The sequence below is a fragment of the Tachyglossus aculeatus genome, chromosome 1 (assembly GCF_015852505.1).
Source record: "Tachyglossus aculeatus isolate mTacAcu1 chromosome 1, mTacAcu1.pri, whole genome shotgun sequence".
In the NCBI taxonomy this organism is placed as follows: Eukaryota; Metazoa; Chordata; class Mammalia; order Monotremata; family Tachyglossidae; genus Tachyglossus; species Tachyglossus aculeatus.
The window spans coordinates 18,989,915-19,007,203 of NC_052066.1; the positions used below are offsets into that span (position 1 = coordinate 18,989,915).

The 17,289-nt window shown below is 43.1% G+C and overlaps 1 protein-coding gene across 2 annotated transcripts in view; it reads left to right on the forward strand.

Annotated features, from left to right (window-relative positions):
* Positions 1 to 17,289, forward strand: part of PTPN4 (protein tyrosine phosphatase non-receptor type 4) — a 246,725-nt gene that overhangs the window by 78,548 nt on the left and 150,888 nt on the right. For both annotated transcript variants that reach the window (XM_038743503.1, XM_038743495.1), the window contains exons 5-8: positions 876 to 920; positions 1,489 to 1,541; positions 2,217 to 2,337; positions 3,646 to 3,733. In XM_038743503.1, coding sequence (XP_038599431.1) covers positions 876 to 920; positions 1,489 to 1,541; positions 2,217 to 2,337; positions 3,646 to 3,733 — 307 coding nt within the window. The remainder of the gene's footprint in view (positions 1 to 875; positions 921 to 1,488; positions 1,542 to 2,216; positions 2,338 to 3,645; positions 3,734 to 17,289) is intronic.

Consider the following 17,289-nt stretch of genomic DNA (forward strand, 5'->3'; position numbering starts at 1 on the left):
GCTTTGTTTGGAAGTGCTCTGCACACAGTAAGCGCTCAATAAATACGATTGAGTGAATGAAGTAAAGAACTCCAGCTAGAAATGAAGCTATTCTAATTTAGATGACTAAGTGGATCGTTTTTGCAATATGTAGTGTTGGATAGCCCTCACAGTTAACTTAAAATGTTGGGTTTCAAGACAATTTTCTCTCACCCCCTGGCTGTTCTAGGGTTTGCCTGCTGTATATTGCCTGTCTATCAGTCAGTTGCATTAATGAGTGCTTACTATGCACAGAGCACTGTACTGAGCGTTTGGGAGAGTACAATACAATCATACAGAGACATATTCCCTGACCACAATGAGCTTACAGGCTTAATCTTCTCTGACATCACAGTTGCCCACTGTGGGAATCAGAATGTCAGAAGGTTGGGCTTTCATAACTAGCAAGCGGCTGGAAGAGTTGGGTATTAAAGTATCGTTTCTCTTTAAGTTAAAACCTTGGAGTTCTTAAGGTTTTGAAGATAAAGCAAAGTGTTTTGTTTTAACGTCAAATCAAAAATTGGGATTTTCCTCAGTGATAGGGAAATTATTTCATGGGCAAGAAAAAAAAAAGACAGTGTTGAGGCATTTTTAGAAACAATTTACTGGTCCACGTTTTAAAGGGAAAAAATGCAGCTGAAAAATATGAATCCCTCTCATTTACTGAATGGAATATAAAATGTGACTTTTTGGTTAAAAAATAACTTAAAAATAACTGGCTTTGTGAGAATACCCCATTTTCATAAATTTTATTTTATTAATTGCTGCGTATTTAAAGCAAAACCATGGTTGTTTAAAGATTGCTTATATTATTAGTCCTTTGAAGGCTAATTCAGTAATTTTCTATTTTTTTAAAGGTACCAGTATTTTTTGCAAATTAAACAAGACATTCTTACGGGAAGGTAAGGTGCATCCTTGTATAAGTCTTTGGGTAAAGATACTAGGTATCCCCATTTATAATTTTTTGAAGTGAATTTCAAAGATGTAGTGAGAAAGTTTTAATATGTTGTATCAGGTAAGCATAAAACATACCTGGTACAATCACTTCTGTCCTCAGGAAACTCATTGTAACATGAGACATTCTCAGTACAGTGCTCTTCACACAGAAAGTGCTCAATGAATACCATTGATGATGAAAATAGGGCAACTTTGTTGGGTAGGGACCATCTCTATATGTTGCCAATTTGTACTTCCCAAGCGTTTAGTACAGTGCTCTGCACACAGTAAGCACTCAATAAATACGATTGAATGAGTGAATGAACTTCACAGTCTTAGCAATAAAAAATAAAATGCACTTACCCAAATTTTTATAAAATTCTATTTTATCTTAAAAGCAAAAATTTTTGTCAAACCGTGAATTTTAAATCAGCCTGTTGAGCAAGTACATCAATCTAAAGTAAGGCATGGTGGTAGTTTTAGGAATGATTAAAATTCTCCTCAGCATGTTTTTGTATTTTTGTTTTTCACCAGATTGCCCTGCCCTTACAATTCTGCTGCCCTTTTGGCTTCTTATGCCGTTCAGTGTAAGTATCATCCATCACCTGATGTATATGCTGATGCCCAGGTCATCTATTTGAACAATTCAGTATTTTCTATGTATTTATTATGCAATAAAATAGATTTATAACTGAGGAACAGTAGTATAGTAAAACATAAGGCTGCAGTTGTCAAATGGCAAAATTGCTCTTATCAGAAGGGGTTGAGAATAGCAAAGGAAATCCCTATCAAGCCCTAGGAGCTTGTTGTTTCTTTGTATCTATCTTTTCCCACTTAGATTGTGAGCCCCCTGTCAAGGATCTAATTATCCCACATTTGTCGCAGTGCTTAGCATATCTCTTAAATGCTTAATAGCATAACTATCTAAAAAACACAAACTTATTTTACCTAGAAGGGCAGAATAATATACCCTGTTCTGCCCTTCTGGATAAAATATTGCGTGTTTTCAATACGCAGTGACGGAGCCTGCCTGGCTCCACGGGGAATGAAATGTCTGAAGAAACAACTATAAGCACGCGTAAGCACGTGTGCAGGCGTGTGACTTTACCAGCTTGTACTAATGCAGATTCTGCAAATGTGCAATATTATTGGGCAATTGGGCTGACTTCATACTTTCTGGGATTATTCATTTTGCTAAGGGGAATTTTCAAAAGCAGTCCATTTGTAAATGGAAAACGTGAGAATGTTTTCTTTTTTCTTAGCTGAACTGGGAGATTACAACCATTCAGAGAATTTGCCAGGCTACCTCTCGGATTATTCTTTCGTTCCTAGCCAGCCTCAAGACTTTGAAAAAGAAGTAGCAAAATTGCATCAGCAACATACGTAAGGACTCATTGATTCTCAGTTTGCTTGGTGATAGTCATGGACTTATTCCTCAACTAGGTCATTGAACAAAGTGTTTTTATTGTTAAATGTTATTACTTACAAAAATGAGTTGCAGTTATTCAGTTAAACGTATTTATTGAGCGCTTACTGTGTGCAGAGCACTGTACTAAGCGCTTGATGGGAAGAGTACTGTTAAATGAAGAACCTCTTATGCACACTGTGCTTAAAAACCTAGGTGATTTTGGTTTTTCAAGTAAATGGAGCAATCTAGCTTTTGGAGGGGCTGTTGAAAATTTTCTTTACCCAATTGCCAATATACAGTTCTTTATTAGAGAGCCGAGAGAAAGATGAAACCCAAGAGGGGAAAATACACATTAAAATTATCGGTCGCACTATATCAATCAATCAATCAATCGTATTTATTGAGCGCTTACTGTGTGCAGAGCACTGTAGTAAGTGCTTGGGAAGTACAAGTTATGAAACTAAATTGATAAGTAACATTCTTTTAAAGTGGGCTTTAAGGTATTGACAAAGACACAAAAATCTTTTTCAGGGCGTGAATGTAGGCTATTCAAGTGCAATGTGAAATTGTACAGTGCAGTTTAAATTCTTCATTATGTAACAATTTTAAAGTCTGTTTCACATGATAAAGTACTGTGGTATTAGTTAAGCGCTTACTCTGTGCTGAGCACTGCACTAAGTGCTGAGGTAGGAGATAATCGGTTCGGACACAGCCCCTGGTCCACCTGGGGCTCACAGTCTAAGGTGGGGGGAAGGGACGTGAGGGTGAGCAAGTATTTAATCCCCATTGTACAGATGAGGAAACTGAGGTCAAGAGAAGTAACTCACCTAAGGTCACGTAGCAGGGAGTAGCAGAGCTAGAATTAGAACCTAAGTCTCCTCACTCCCAGGCCCTCCTTTTTCCACTAGACCATGAGCCATGATTTATTTGATGGGGTTGGTGCTAGTGAGAAAGATTGTTTTGCCCCCAAATATAGCTCCATTTACCTAAATGGTTTCTAAATATTGCATCCCTAACAGAAGGGTTTACAGATCTGTTGGTTAAAGAATTAATTTTAATAAAGAAATTGGAAAGTATCTTCTTCGCCATGAAAGTTTTGGAAGGTTATGGTGGTTATGCCAGGCGCAGGGAAAACGAGATCATTCTGCGTAGATCTAGAAAGCTGTGGTGAGGCAAGTTAAGTGTCAAGGATAAATACGTTGACACTTCCTCAAATTACAATTTTATCTATTTTATGTGCATTTGGGATTACTTTGCTTTTTAATTCAGCATTGTTATTATAGGGGCTTGTCTCCTGCAGAAGCAGAATTCAATTATCTCAATACAGCACGAACCTTAGAACTCTATGGAGTTGAATTGCACTATGCAAGGGTAAGTGAGGTTGATATTTTATACTATGGTTGTTTAGACCCCTTTATTCAATGTTAAATGATAACTTTGAGTAGGAAAAAATGTCAAAGTTGATTTTTAAGAACAGAGTATTAGTTTATTCAGAGCATTTGCAGGTTACCAAGAAATTTTTTTCCAGCTTCAAGCAGTTTGTTGTGTTTTTTGTGTGTTTTATTATTCAATCAATATATTGTATTTATTGAGCACTTACAGTGTACAGAGCACTGTACTAAGTGCTTGGGAAAGTAAAGTATAATAGAGTTGGTAGACCTGTTCCCCACCCACAACGAGCTTACAGTCTAGAGGGGGAGATAGGCATTAGTATAAATGAATGAATTAATCAGTTGCATTTATTGAGCGCTAACCTTGTGCAGAGCACTGAACTATGTGCTTAAGAGAGTATAACACAACAGTATAAGAAGACGCATTCGCTGCCCACAGCGAGCTTACGTGTGTACATAAATCCGTGGGGCCGAGGCAGGGTGAATAAAGGAAAGGCAAGAGTGACACAGAAGGTAGTGGGAGAAGAGGTTTAGTTGGACTGATTCAGCACCTTGTTAAGAAGAATGGAGAAAGTTCACTTTTCCCTGTATTTTCTCGGATTCCACAGAGCCTTCATAGCCACAATGCAGGATTTTACAATGTGGATAGAGTGTTGGAAAGCAATGTTCTTTTGTATTGAAAGTTCGGATGAGGAGGATTAGTGGAGATTTAAAGGGAGATTAAAAGCCCTAATTTCTACAGAATTTTGTTAGGGTTAATTTGCATTATAGATATGATGTTGAAAATCTCATAGTTAGAATTTTGTTTCCAACTACCAGGTGTTTTCTCATCAAGGACCACGTTGAGAACTCTTTTTAATTGTAATTAACACGGTATTCACGGTTTCTTTAATAATAAGCCCATATCTCTGGGAGCTGGGGGATCATAATTTTGTTCATTTGCACCCCAAATTAGTCACTACTTCATCTCAATCAATGGTATTTATTAAAGCACTTACTGTTTGCGGAGCAATCAATCCATCAGTCGTATTTATTGAACGCTTACCGTGTGCAGAGCACTGTACTGAGAACTTGGGAAAGTACCGTAGAACAGCATAACAGACACATTCCCTACCAACACACGAGCTTAGTCTAAAAGCACTGTACTATTTGGGAAAATACAACCCTACAGAATTAGTAGATGTGAAACCTGCCCACAAGGAGCTTACAATCTACAGGGCGAGATGGACATTAAAAGAGATTAGACACAGGAGAAATACAGTATAAGAATATCTACATGAATATCGTGGGGTTGGGATATCAAAGTGCTTAAAGGGCACACAGCCAAGTTCATAGTCAACGCCAAGGGGAGGGCAGATAGGGGAAACCGAGGGCTTAGTCTGGGAAGGCCTCTTGAAGGAGATGGGACTTGAGTAGGATTTTAAAGGTGGGGAGGGTGATGTTGGTGGTGAAATGTGCTGTTGGAGAAGGCTATTGTGAATACCATGGACTGCCTGAAAAACAAACAAATAGATTTTGGAGCAAATTAAGCCAAAGTGGTCTTTGGAAGGCCAAATGACTGGACTTAGATGAGCGTATTTTGGATACATAATCAGGCAGACTAATTCTCTGAAGAATACACTAATGCTAGGAAAAGTCCAGGGAAAACATGGACGAGGCAGACCAGCATCTAGATGGATAGAGACCACTATCTAGACTGTGAGCCCACTGTTGGGTAGGGACTGTCTCTATATGTTGCCAACTTGTACTTCCCAAGCACTTAGTACAGTGCTCTGCACACAGTAAGCGCTCAATAAATACGATTGATTGATTGACTGATTGATAAACAACGATAACAGAAGGAACGTTAGAAAGGCTACGGATTATGGCGGAAGACAGGATGTTCTGGAGAAATTATCCATGGAGTCGCCATGAATCGGAAACGACTCGACGGCACTTGATAATAGTAGAGTGGTGGACTGTTGGATAGAAGGGGGAGGAAGTTTCAGGCCTTGTGAGAAGAAGGAAGGCAAACGGTGGCTGGCGAGATTGACAAAACTGAGGTACGGTGAGTAAGTTGGTGTTAGAGGAGCCAAGTGTTCTGGTTGGGTTGTAGTTAGGAAATCAGTGAGGTAAGGTAATAATAATAATAATAATAATAATAATAATAATAATAATAATGGCATTTATTAAGCGCTTACTATGTGCAAAGCACTATTCTAAGTGCTGGGGAGGTTACAAGGTGATCAGGTTGTCCCACAGGGGGCTCACAGTCTTAATTCCCATTTTACAGATGAGGTAACTGAGGCACAGAGAAGTTAAGTGACCTGCCCAAAGTCACACAGCTAACAATTGGCAGAGTCGGGATTTGAACCTACGACCTCTGACTCCAAAGCCCGTGCTCTTCCCACTGAGCCACGCTGCTTCATTGGGCCCATTAAAGTCTGTGGTAAGGAGTTTGTTTGATGCGGAGGTGGATTGGCAACCATTGACGGATTTTGAGGAGTGGGGAGATGTGGTCCAAAGAGGTTTTCAGAAGAATTCATTCAATCGTATCTATTGAGCGCTTACTGTGTGCCAAGCGTTGTATTAAGAGCTTGAGACAGTACAGTGTAACGGCAAGTAGACACATTCCCTGCCCAAATCGAGCTCAGTCTAGAGGGAAAATAATGATGGCACTTATTAAGCGCTTACGATGTGCGAAGCACTGTTCTAAGCGCTGGGGTAGATATAAGGTAATCAAGTTGTCCCACTTGGGGCTCACAGACTTAATCCCCATTTTATTCATTCATTCAACAGATGAGGTAACTGAGGCCCAGAGAAGTTAAGTGACTTGCCCAAATTCACACAGCTGACAAGTGGCCGAGTCGGAATTTGAACCCATGACCTCTGACTCCAAAGCCCGTGCTCTTTCCACCGAGCCACGCCGCTTCTCGCGGGGAAGACAGACATTAATATACACAAATAAATAAATCAATGATCTGGGCATCAGTGAACTCTGGAGGGGAGCAAGACAGGATGCAAGGATGTCAGTGGGCCTTCTGACACCCAGGCCTGTGCTCTAGCCACTAAAGCCACGTTGCTTCTCCTACACCACAGTACCACAAGGGCAAGAAGAGGGTTTGACCCCCTCCTCGGGTTTCAGCAGATCTGCTCTTCCTCCTTTTGCGCTAGTCTGAGGCCCAACTGGCAGGGTGGAGAAGGGGCTGGTGGTTCTGAGTAAAGGATTGCCCACTACTATAATAATAATAAAAATGCTGGCATTTATTAAGCTCTTACTATGTGCAAAGCACTGTTCTAATCACTGGGGAGGATCCAAGGTGATCAGGTTGTCCCACGGGGGGGCTCACAGTCTTAATCCCCATTTTACAGATGAGGGAACTGAGGCACAGAGAAGTTAAGTGACTTGCCCAAAGTCACACAGCTGACAAGTGGATTGGAACCCTTGACCTCTGACTCCAAAGCCCGGGCTATTTCCACTGAGGCACGTTGCCAATGGTTGCCAATCCACCTCTGCATCAAACAAACTCCTTACTATAGGCTTTAATGCGCTCAATGAGTTCGCCCCCTCCTACCTTACCTTGCTGATTTCCTAACTACAACCCAACCAGAACACTTGGCTCCTCTAACACCAACCTACTCACCGTACCTCAGTTTTTTCTATCTCGCCAGCCACCATTTGCCTTCCTTCTCCCCCCAAGGCCTGGAACTTCCTCCCCTTCTATCCAACAGTCCACCACTCTACTATTATCAACTGCCATCAAGTCGTTTCCGAGTCATGGCGACTCTATGGATATATTTTCTCCTGAACTTCCTGCCTTCCGCCATAGTCCGTAACCTTTCAGGTGGTCCTGAAAGTGGTGACTCACGACCCCCGAAGCTCCCTCCACTATCTTGAAAAGGCTCTGCAGTATCGAATTGGAAATCAATCAATCAATCGTATTTATTGAGTGCTTACTGTGTGCAGAGCACTGTACTAAGCACTTGGGAAGTACAAGTTGGCAACATATAGAGACAGTCCCTACCCAACAGTGGGCTCACAGTCTAAAAGAAAAGTCTAAAATCTAGCATAGCACACTTTCCTTACCCGGGACACTCTCCTTTCATTTTGCAAATGGTTTTAATGAAGAACGATCTTCAAGGAGCAATTTCTGGGTCATGGGAGAATGTCCATTCAACTTCCCAAAGAGAATGTTTTAGACATGTTTAATGCAAACGTAAACTTGGCTGCCCCTGGATTCTTTGGTTCTGTCACTTTACAAAATCACACTCGTGTGTTCACTTCTTACCAAAATATAATAAAAAATAACAGAACTTCAAAAAACCTCATATTTAAGAGCTTGAATCCCAAGGTGACATCCCTAAATAGTAATTGACAAGTGGCCCAAAGTATAGTTGTCACTATCTCCAGACAACTGAAACAATAAAGCCCGTGGAGCTGCTTGTATATTAGAATTGAATTTGTAGCTTAATTTTATAAAATCAATCTAATTCATAAAAAATTAAGATTTAGTTGTGATCATATAGTGCAGAATTTTATGGACATGTTCTCACAACTTATTCTGTTTGAGTTTTTGTCTGAAAATAGGAGATACATTAATCGGCAAGTGAAAGGTGACAAAAGATTCTTTTGGCCACGTTATATTTAAGTGTAAAATTTCAGTCCAGTGCAGTCATTCAAAATATTCTCAAGAAAAGAGATGGTTGAGTATTGAGAAAGAGAACTAAAAGCAATCTTTAGGCACCGTCACAGCTCATGAAGTCACATCATGGGTAGTGTACTTCTCAAGATGAAGACCAGTCCTTTGAACAGATGGTATAAGTGGGAGTTTGTACTTCATTCGTTCATTCATTCAATCGTATTTATTCATTCATTCATTCAATCGTATTTATTGAGCGCTTACTGTGTGCAGAGCACTGGACTAAGCGCTTGGGAAGTACAAGTTGGCAACATATAGAGACAGTCCCTACCCAACAGCAGGCTCACAGTCTAGAAGGGGGAGACAGACAACAAAACAAAACATGTGGACAGGTGTCAAGTCGTCAGAACAAATAGAATTAAAGCTAAATGCACGTTCATTCAATCGTATTTATTGAGCGCTTACTGTGTGCAGAGCACTGTACTAAGCGCTTGGGAAGTACAAGTTGGCAACATATAGAGACGGGCCCTACCCAACAGTGGGCTCACAGTCTACGTGTCTGATCTAAACGCTGGAGTAAATAGAAGTTAATTTGGTCGGACACAGTCCCTGTCCCGCATGGGGCTCACAGTCCAAGTAGGAGGGAGAACAGGAATGGTTATTATCATTATTGAGCGCTTACTGTGTGCAGAGCGCTGTACTAAGCACTTGGGAAGTACAAGTTGGCAACATATAGAGACGGTCCCTACCGAACAGTGGGCTCTGCACACAGTAAGCGCTCAATAAATACGATTGAATGAATGAATCAGGGTTGGGCTCTGAAAAGCAAGGATATATGCTTCTAATGTGTATGTCCTTGGTGGGCAAAGAGACCTGGGAAGAAATAAAGGAATCCAGATGAGTTAATCTGTATATAGATTATGAACTGCTAGTGGGCAGGCATTGTGTCTCCCAACTCTGTTATATCATCATCATCATCAATCGTATTTATTGAGCACTTACTATGTGCAGAGCACTGTACTAAGCGCTTGGGAAGTGCAAATTGGCAACATATAGAGACAGTCCCTACCCAACAGTGGGCTCACAGTCTAAAAGGGGGAGACAGAGAACAAAACCAAACATACTAACAAAATAAAATAAATAGAATAGATATGTACAAATAAAATAAATAAATAAATAGAGTAATAAGTATGTACAAACATATATACATATATACAGGTGCTGTGGGGAAGGGAAGGAGGTAAGATGGGGGGATGGAGAGGGGGACGAGGGGGAGAGGAAGGAAGGGGCTCAGTCTGGGAAGGCCTCCTGGAGGAGGTGAGCTCTCAATAGGGCCTTGAAGGGAGGAAGAGAGCTAGCTTGGCGGATGGGCAGAGGGAGGGCATTCCAGGCCCGGGGGATGATGTGGGCCGGGGGTCGATGATGGGACAGGCGAGAACGAGGTACGGTGAGGAGATTAGTGGCAGAGGAGCGGAGGGTGCGGGCTGGGCTGGAGAAGGAGAGAAGGGAGGTGAGGTAGGAGGGGGCGAGGTGATGGACAGCCTTGAAGCCCAAGGTGAGGAGTTTCTGCCTGATGCGCAGGTTGATTGGTAGCCACTGGAGATTTTTGAGGAGGGGAGTAACATGACAAGAGCGTTCCTGGACAAAGGCAATCCGGGCAGCGGCGTGAAGTATGGATTGAAGTGGGGAGAGACAGGAGGATGGGAGATCAGAGAGAAGGCTGATGCAGTAGTCCAGACGGGATAGGATGAGAGCTTGAATGATCAGGGTAGCGGTTTGGATGGAGAGGAAAGGGCGGATCTTGGCAATGTTGCGGAGCTGAGACCGGCAGGTTTTGGTGACGGCTTGAATGTGAGGGGTGAACGAGAGAGCGGAGTCAAGGATGACACCAAGGTTGCGGGCTTGGGAGACGGGAAGGATGGTAGTGCCGTCAACAGTGATGGGAAAGTCAGGGAGAGGGCAGGGTTTGGGAGGGAAGACAAGGAGTTCAGTCTTGGACATGTTGAGTTTTAGGTGGTGGGCAGACATCCAGATGGAGATGTCCTGAAGAGATGCGAGTCTGGAGGGAGCGGGAGAGAGCAGGGACAGAGATGTAGATCTGGGTGTCATCAGTGTAGAGATGATAGTTGAAGCCGTGGGAGCGAATGAAGTTACCAAGGGAGTGAGTGTAGATCGAGAACAGAAGGGGACCAAGAACTGAAACTTGAGAAACCCCCACAGCAAGGGGATGGGACGGGGCGGAGGAGCCTCAAAAGAGACTGAGAATGAACGACCGGAGGGATAAGAGGAGAACCAGGAGACGACGGAGTCTGTGAAGCCATGGTTGGATAGCGTGTTGAGGAGAAGGGGCTGATCCACATTGTCGAAGGCAGCTGAGAGGTCGAGGAGGATTAGGATAGAGTAAGAGCCGTTGGATTTGGCAAGCAGGAGGTCATTGGTGACCTTTGAGAGGGCAGTTTCCGTGGAATGTAGGGGACGGAAGCCAGACTGGAGGGGGTCGAGGAGAGAGTTGTTGTTGAGGAATTCTAGGCAGCGCGTGTAGACAACTCGTTCAAGGAGTTTGGAAAGGAATGGTGGGAGGGAGATGGGGTGATAACTAGAAGGTGAGGTGGGGTTAAGAGAGGGTTTTTTAGGATGGAAGAGACATGGGCATGTTTGAAAGCAGAGGGGAAGGAACCAGTATTTATATTACTGTCTGTCTCTTCCTCTAGATTGTAAAATCATTGTGGGCAGGGAATGTTTGTTATAATAATGATGGCATTTGTTAGGCACTTACTATGTGAGAAGCACTGTTCTAAGTGCTGGGGGGATACAAGGTGATCAGGTTGTCCCATGGGGGGGCTCACAGTCTTCATCCCCATTTTACAGATGAGGTAACTGAGGCACAGAGAAGTTAAGTGGTTTGCCCAAGGTCACACAGCAGACAAGTGGCTGAGCCGGGATTCGAACCCTTGACCTTTGACTCCCAAGCCCGTGCTCTTTCCACTGAACCACGCTGCTTCATATAATAATGATAATAATAATAAGTTTGTAATAATAGTAATAATAATGGCATTCATTAAGCACTTACTATATGCAAAGCACTGTTCTAAGCCCTGGGGAGGTTACAAGGTGATCAGGTTGTCCCACGGGGGGCTCGCAGTCTTAATCCTCATTTTACAGATGAGGTAACTGAGGCACAGAGAAGTGAGTGACTTGCCCAAAGTCACACAGCTGACAAGTGGCGGAGCTGGGATTTGAACCCCTGACCTCTGACTCCAAAGCCCGGGCTCTTTCCACTGAGCCACGCTGCTTCTCATAAAAATGGTGCTTAATAAATGCCATTATTATACTCTCCCAAGCGCTAAGTCCAGTGCACTGCACGCTCTTAAGTGGTCAGTAAATGCCACAGATGAATTATCCAACTTCTTTCTCTACATGAGACCTAAACCCACCACCATTTCTTGAATTGTTAAATCAACATCACCTACATTACTCACTCAACTCTAAGCAGCAAGACTAAATTATAAAAGGCAAGGGGCTGGAATGAAGTCATTCTACCGACATCAGCCTACACGTAGTCATTCATTCAATCATATTTGTTGGGCGCTTACTGTGTGCAGAGCACTGTACTAAGCGCTTAGGAAGTACAAGTCCCCCGCCTTCCTCTCCCCCTTCTCACCCTCTCCATCTCCATCCATCGCCTTACCTCCTTCCCTTCCCCACAGCACCTGTATATATGTATATATGTTTGTACACATTTATTACTCCATTTATTTGTATATATATTTGTATATATGTATATATGTTTGTACATATTTATTACTCTATTTTACTTGTACGTATTTATTCTATTTATTTTATTCTGTTAATATGTTTTGTTTTGTTCTCTGTCTCCCCCTTCTAGACTGTGAGCCCACTGCTGGGTAGGGACCATCTCTATATGTTGCCAACTTGTACTTCCCAAGCGCTTAGTACAGTGCTTTGCACACAGTAAGCCCTCAATAAATACGACTGAATGAATGAAAAGTCGGCAACATATAGAGACGGTCCCTACCCAACAACGGACAGAGAAGCAGCGTGGCTGAATGGAAAGAGCCCGGGCTTTGGAGTCAGAGTTTGTGGGTTCAAACCCCGGCTCCGCCAGTTGTCAGCTGTGTGACTTTGGGCAAGTCGCTTAACTTCTCTGGGCCTCAGTTACCTCATCTGTAAAATGGGGATTGACTGTGAGCCCCTCGTGGGACAACCTGATCACCTTGTGACCTCCCCAGCGCATAGAACAGTGCTTTGCACATAGTAAGCGCTTAACAAATGCCATCATTATTATTATTATTAGAAGGGGGAGACAGACAACAAAACAAAGCATGTGGACAGGTGTCAGATCGTCAGAACAAGAACACTCATTCATTCATTCATTCAATCGTATTTATTGAGCGCTTACTGTGTGCAGAGCACTGGACTAAGCGCTTGGGAAGTACAAGTTGGCAACATATAGAGACGGTCCCTACCCGAAAGCGGGCTCACAGTCTAGAAGGGGGAGACAGACAACAAAACAAAGCATGTGGACAGGTGTCAGATCGTCAGAACAAGAACACTCATTCATTCATTCATTCAATCGTATTTATTGAGCGCTTACTGTGTGCAGAGCACTGTACTAAGTGCTTGGGAAGTACAAGTTGGCAACATATAGAGACGCTCCCTACCCAACAGTGGGCTCACAGTCTAGAGGACTCATTTTGGCTGGGGCTGGTGCTGCTTGTTGGGTGATAATAGGATCCACGTGAACCTACCATGTGGACAACTCAGTGGTGCAAGAAAGCAGGACTAGGGACAGAGGATGCAGTGCAGTGCTGTGTCAGACCGAGCTGAATGTTGTAAGACAATCAGAACAAGCAGACCAGCCCACCGTGCTGCTGTCATGAATGGCATGACTTCTCCAAACAGGATTTTCTTAAGAAAAATGAAAACAGCGAGGTGCTATGAACAAGTGTAGCACAATACGAGCCTATGTTTTTCTTCTTGGCTGGGTCATTCATTCATTCATTCAATCGTGTTTATTGAGCGCTTACTGTGTGCAGAGCACTGGACTAAGTACTTGGGAAGTACAATATAGCAGAGTTGGGAGTGTGTAGAGAGCTCTGTGTGCAGAGAGCTCGCTGTTGGGTATGGACCGTCTGTACATGTTGCCAACTTATACTTCCCAAACGCTTAGTACAGTGCTCTGCACACAGTAAGCGCTCAATCAATCAATCAATTAATCAATCGTATTTATTGAGCGCTTACTCAGTAAGCGCTCAATAAATACGATTGAATAAATGAATGAATGAATTTCCAGAGTGGTTAGTAGTTCCAGCAGCGGGCTCACAGTCTAGAAGGGAGAGACAGACAACAAAACAAAACATGTGAACATGTAGACACTTCTCTAGGCCTCAGTTGCCTCATCTGTTAAATGGGGATTAAGACTGTGAGCCCCACATGGGACAACCTGATTACCTTGTATCTACCCCGGTGCTTGGAACAGTACTTGCACATAGTAAGTGCTTAAAAAATACAATAATATTAATAATTCCTCTCCTCCTCCTTCCCCTCCTGCCCCTCTCCATCCCCCCCACCTTACCTCCTTCCCCTCCCCACAGCACCTGTATATATGTATATATGTTTGTACTTATTTATTACTCTATTTTATATGTACATATTTATTCTATTCATTTTATTTTGTTAATATGTTTTGTTTTGTTCTCTGTCTCCCCCTTCTAGACTGTGAGCCCACTGTTGGGTAGGGACCGTCTCTATATGTTGCCAACTTGTACTTCCCAAGCGCTTAGTACAGTGCTCTGCACACAGTAAGCGCTCAATAAATACGATTGAATGAATGAATGTGAATTTCCAGTCCTAATATTGTCCCTGCTGAGATCTACAGGGCAGGGAGGAGGTTGGCCACCTAGGTGTCTACACAGCAGACACGTACGGATGCAGATGCCACAATTGTCAACCCCAACTCACTATAGAAATTGTGCTTGGATCTCACTACTCTCCACTGATGGCGAGATCCTAACCTTTCCTTCTGGACAGATTGTTGGGGAGCATTATTAACACCACACTCGCAGAATCCCAGAATGACTGGGGGGTAGGTCCAGTGAATACCAAAAAGTATTCAACCGTTAAAAGTGAGCACCCCAGAGCAGAGATTTCATCAAGATCATGTCCCTGAGGGTCAGATACAATGGCTAATAGAAAGGTGCAGCAGATAGATGCCATCATGGCATGCATCCGATTGCAGAAAGGACAGTTGGCTAGTCAGTCTTCTGGCCACTTGCACACAATCAATCAGTCGTATTTATTGAGCCCTTACCTTGTGCAGAGCCCTGTACTAAGCGCTTTGAAGAATAGTACAACACAACAATATAACAGACACATTCTCTGCCTGCAAAGAGCTTGCAGCCTAGAAGGGGAGACAGGCATTAATATAAACAAATAAATTACAGATATATACATAGATGCCGTGGGGCTGGGTTGCGGGAAAGGGTAATAAAGGGAGCAACTCAGAGCAAGCAGAAGGGAGTGGGAAAAGTGTAAAGGAGGACTTAGGGAAGGCCTCTTGGAGGAGATAGGCTTTGTAAAAGACTTTGAAGGTGGGGAGAGAGATAGGAAAAGTGAGGGTGTTCCCGACCAGAGGCAAAATGTAGATGAGAGGTCAGCAGGGAGATAGATGAGATTGAGGTGCAGTGGGTAGGTTGCCATTAGAGGAGCAAAGTGGGTGGGCTGGGCTGTAGTAGGGGAGTAGTGAGGCGAAGGAGGAGAGGGCAAGGTGACTGAGGGTTTTAAAGCCAATGGTGAGGAGTTTCTATCGGATGAAGAGGTGGATTGTCAACCACAGGAGGTTCTTGCAGAGTGGGGAAATAGAGTCTGAACGTTTTTGTAGAAAAAGGATCCGGGCAGAAGAGTGAAGTGTGGGCTGGAGTGGAGAGAGAGACAGGAGGCTGGGAGGCAGGGAGCAGCACACATTGAGAAATCTCACCATCAGGATTGTACTTTTTGAACCCAAAGGAGGGGAGAGAGAGAGAGAGAACGAACATACACAAACCAGTATGAAAAAAGTCGTCGAAGAAATGCCCTTTATTTACCCGTGGAAATAAAACCGTAAAATTCGGCTAATGGTCTAATTACTGTGGTGGTTGTAACCATGTTGGTTGCAGTGATTTAATGATGGCATTTATTAAGCACTTACTGTGTGCAAAGCATTGTTCTAAGCGCTGGGGGGACACAAGGTGATTAGGTTGTTCCACGTGGGGCTCACAGGCTTAATCCCCACTTTACAGATTAGGAAACTGAGGCATAGAGAAGTTAAGTGACTGCCCAAGTAACACAGCTGACAATTGGTGGAGCCGGGATTTGAACCCATGACCTCTGACTCCAAAGCCCGTGCTCTTTCACTGAGCCACGCTGCTCCTCTGATTTACTGTGCCCCATTTAACTTTCATTCATTCATTCATTGTCGTATTTATTGAGCACTTACTGTGTGCTGAGTACTGTACTAAGCGCTCGGGAAGTACAAATCGGCAGCACCTGGAGACGGTCCCTACCCAACAATGGGCTCACAGTCCAAAAGGAGGAGACAGACAACAAAACAAGTAGACAGGTGTCAATACCATCAGAATAAAAAGAATTATAGCTATATACACATCATTCATAAAATGAATATAGTAAATATGTACAAATAAAATAGAGTAATAAATATGTACAAATATATACAAGTGCTGTGGGGAGGGTGGAGGGAGGAGGGGTGATGCGGGGGAGGAGGAGGAGAGGAAAAAGGGGAGGCTCAGTCTGAGAATGCCTCCTGGAGGAGGTGAACTATTGCTACCGTAATGGATGTGGAACTTGGAAATCTGAAAGTTTGACTCTAACTTCTTTTTTTTAAATCAATCAATCAATCGTATTTATTGAACGCTTACTGTGTGCAGAGCACTGTACTAAGCGCTTGGGAAGTACAAGTTGGCAACATATAGAGACGGTCCCTACCCAACAGTGGGCTCACAGTCTAGAAAGGGGAGACAGAGAACAAAACCAAACATATTAACGGAATAAAATAAATAGAATAGATATGTACCTCTCGCCTGTCCCGCCATCGACCCCCGGCCCACGTCATCCCCCGGGCCTGGAATGCCCTCCCTCTGCCCATCCGCCAAGCTAGCTCTCTTCCTCCCTTCAAGGCCCTGCTGAGAGCTCACCTCCTCCAGGAGGCCTTCCCAGACTGAGCCCCTTCCTTCCTCTCCCCCTCGTCCCCCTCTCCATCCCCCTCATCTTACCTCCTTCCCTTCCCCACAGCACCTGTATATATGTATATATGTTTGTACATATTTATTACTCTATTTATTTATTTATTCATTTTATTTGTACATATCTATTCTATTTATTTTATTTTGTTAGTATGTTTGGTTTTGTTCTCTGTCTCCCCCTTTTAGACTGTGAGCCCACTGTTGGGTAGGGACTGTCTCTATATGTGGCCAATTTGTACTTCCGAAGCGCTTAGTACAGTGCTCTGCACATAGTAAGCGCTCAATAAATACGATTGATGATGATGATGATGATGATATGTACAAGTAAAATAAATAAATAAATAGAGTAATAAATACATACAAACATCTATACATATATACAGGTGCTGTGGGGAAGGGAAGGAGGTAAGGCGGGGGGGATGGAGATGGGGAGGAGGCGGAGGGGGAGATAGTATTAATATAGTATTCATGTCCTTATTATGTTCCAGGCACTGTACTAAGCACTTGGGTAGATGCAGGCTAATTAAGTTGGACACAGTCTGTATCCTACATATCCATTCATTCATTCAATCATATTTATTGAGTGCTTACTGTGTGCAGAGCACTGTACTAGGCGCTTGGAAAGTACAAGTTGGCAACATATAGAGACAGTCCCTACC